Source organism: Empidonax traillii, unplaced genomic scaffold (genome assembly GCF_003031625.1).
Source record: "Empidonax traillii isolate 1590-97213 ecotype Southwest subspecies unplaced genomic scaffold, ASM303162v1 scaffold2198:size32990, whole genome shotgun sequence".
In the NCBI taxonomy this organism is placed as follows: Eukaryota; Metazoa; Chordata; class Aves; order Passeriformes; family Tyrannidae; genus Empidonax; species Empidonax traillii.
The window spans coordinates 2,752-5,517 of record NW_020957391.1 but is presented as its reverse complement, the minus strand read 5'-3'; the positions used below and the strand labels follow the sequence as shown (position 1 = coordinate 5,517).

The 2,766-nt window shown below is 64.6% G+C and overlaps 1 protein-coding gene across 1 annotated transcript in view; it reads left to right on the top strand.

Moving 5' to 3' along the window:
- The window catches only part of C3 (complement C3), a gene marked incomplete at both ends in the record, with an annotated part of 25,135 nt that overhangs the window by 20,083 nt on the left and 2,286 nt on the right, over nt 1-2,766 (top strand). Inside the window, 4 exons of the mRNA XM_027909535.1 lie at nt 118-213; nt 305-457; nt 1,092-1,253; nt 2,024-2,308. Coding sequence (XP_027765336.1) covers nt 118-213; nt 305-457; nt 1,092-1,253; nt 2,024-2,308 — 696 coding nt within the window. The remainder of the gene's footprint in view (nt 1-117; nt 214-304; nt 458-1,091; nt 1,254-2,023; nt 2,309-2,766) is intronic.

Genomic DNA, 2,766 nt, shown 5'->3' with positions numbered 1-2,766 from the left:
GGGACATCAGGGAGGGGAATGGGGACACTGGGGACGCCAGGGGACAGGGAGGGGGAACGGGCAACCGGGACAAATCCCGCCGGGACAGCCCCGACCCCGAGGTCTCTCCCCCCACAGGGGGGCTACGTGGGGGCCGAGCCCGAGGTGTCCCTCACCGCCTTCGTGCTGGTGGCGCTGGAGGAGGCGCGGGAGGTCTGCAAGGGCCACGTGCAGGTGGGTGACGCCCCCGGTGGGGACGGGGAGGGGACAGCCAGCCCCCCCCTCGGGGTGGCCCCTGAGGGTCTGACCCACCTGTCCCCCCCAGAACCTGGACACGAGCATCAACAAGGCCGCCGACTTCCTGGCCCGGCGCTACGAGCGGCTGGCCCGGCCCTACACGGTGGCCCTGAGCTCCTACGCGCTGGCCCTGGCCGGGAAGCTCAAGAGCGAGAAGGTCCTCATGAAGTTCTCCAAAGGTGAGAGCCCCCCCTGGGCGGGGGGAGCCGAAAATTGGGGTCCCCGGGGTGCGGTGGGGGGGGTTGGTTCTGGGGTCCCCCGGCGAGGCTCGAAGGTGGTGTCTCACCTGGGGGTCAGAATTGGGGTCGGGGAGGTGGTTCTGGGGTCCCTGGTTTGAGGGAGGTTCTTGTGGAAGGGGTGTTTGTGGGGTCCCTGGTGAAGGAGAGGTGTTTATGGGGTCCCTGGTGCTGGGGAGGTGTTTATGGGATCCCTGTTGCTAGGGAGGTGTTTATGGGGTCCCTGGTGCTGGAGAGGTGTTTGTGGGGTCCCTGGTGAAGGAGGGGTGTTTATGGAGGTGTTTGTGGGGTCCCTGGCATAGTGGAGGTGTTTGTGGGGTCCCTGGTGAAGGAGAGGTGTTTGTGGGGTCCCTGGTGAACGGGAGGTGTTTTTGGGGTGCCTGATGCTGGGGAGGTGTTTTTGGGGTGCTTGATGCTGGGGAGGTGTTTATGGAGGTGTGTGTGGGGTCCCTCGTGCTGGGGAGGTGTGTGTGGGGTCCCTGGTGCTGGGGAGGTATTTGTGGGGTCCCTGGTGCTGGGGAGGTGTTTGTGGGGTCCCTGGCGCCGGGGAGGAGCTGAGGGCCCCCTGTCCCCCCAGACGGGAGGAGCTGGGAGGAGCGGAACGCCCGGACCTACAACATCGAGGGCACGTCCTACGCGCTGCTGGCCCTGCTGCAGATGAAGAAGCTGGAGCTGGCGGGCCCCGTGGCCCGGTGGCTCGCCCAGCAGAACTACTTTGGGGGCGGCTACGGCTCCACCCAGGTGGGCTTTGAACCCCCCGGCCCCCCAGGGGGGAGGCTGCGTCAGAATTGGGGTTGGGGAGGTGTTTACGGGGTCCCTGGTGAGGCTCAAAGGTGGTGTCTCACCTGGGGGTCAGAATTGGGGTCAGGGAGGTGTTTATGGGGTCCCTGGGGTGGGAGAGGTGGTTCTGGGGTCCCTGGGGAGGCTCAAAGGTGGTGTCTCACCTGGGGGACAGAATTGGGGTCAGGGAGGTGTTTATGGGGCCCCTGGGGTGGGAGAGGTGGTTCTGGGGTCCCTGGTGTGGGGGAGGTGGTTCTGGGGGACCTGACTGGCACAGGGAAGGGGTACAGGAAGACAGGGTTTGGGGGGTCACCTGGGGTTGATCTTTTTTGGGGAACATCTCTGGTGTCACAGCTCCCAGAGGGTATTGGGGGACACACATCAGGTGTTGGGGGGTCACCTCGGGACCCCTGGGACACCCGGGGACATGCGTTGGGCTCAGGGAACCCTCCTGGTCCTACAGGATCTCAGGGGCTTCCCTTGGGGACATGTCCTGTCCCTTGGGGACACCTCTGGTCCCCTTGGTCCCGTGGGGACAACTCCTGTCCTTTGGGGACGCCGTGTCCCGTCCTGTCCCCCCGGGGACACTGGGAGATCCCCAAGGACCCCCTGAGGGTGCCATCAGGAGCCCCCAGGCCGTGGGGTCCCCTCGTGCTCGGGGCCACCCGGGGGGGCTCTGGGGCTGCCCCGGGCGTTGTCCCCAAGCCCCGGTGACACGGGTGTCCCCGCAGGCCACCATCATGGTGTTCCAGGCGCTGGCCCAGTACCAGCTGGACGCTCAGAAGGGGCCGGAGCTCAGCCTGGACGTGTCGGTGCTGCTGCCGCGCCGCGCCAGCCCCATCAAGTACCGCATCGACAACAGCAACGCCCTGGTGGCACGGTCTGCTGAGGTACCCTGGCACCCGGCACCCTGTCACCTGGTCACCTGTCACTTAGCACCCTGTCAACCTGCCACCTGTCACCTGGTCACCTGTCACTTAGCACCCTGTCACCTGTCACCTGTCATCCTGTCACCTGTCAGCTAGCACCCTGTCAACCTGCCACCTGTCACCTGTTATCCTGTCACCTGGCACCTGTCACACTGTCACCTGGCACCCTGTCACCTGTCATCCTGTCACCTGTCAGTTAGCACCCTGTCAACCTGCCACCTGTCACCCTGTCACCTGTTATCCTGTCACCTGGCACCTGTCACACTGTCACCTGGCACCCTGTCACCTGTCACACTGTCACCTGGCACTTGTCACCCGGTCACCTGTCATCCTGTAACCTGTCACCCCTCACTTGTCACCTGTCATCCTGTCACCTGTCACTTGTTACCCTGTCACCTGTCACTTGGCACCTTGTCACCTGTCATCTGTCACTTGTCACCTGTCACCCTGTCACCTGGCACTTGTCACCCTGTCACCTGTAATCTGTCACCTGTCACCCGTCACCCTGTCACTTGGCACCCTGTCACCTGTCACACTGTCACTCC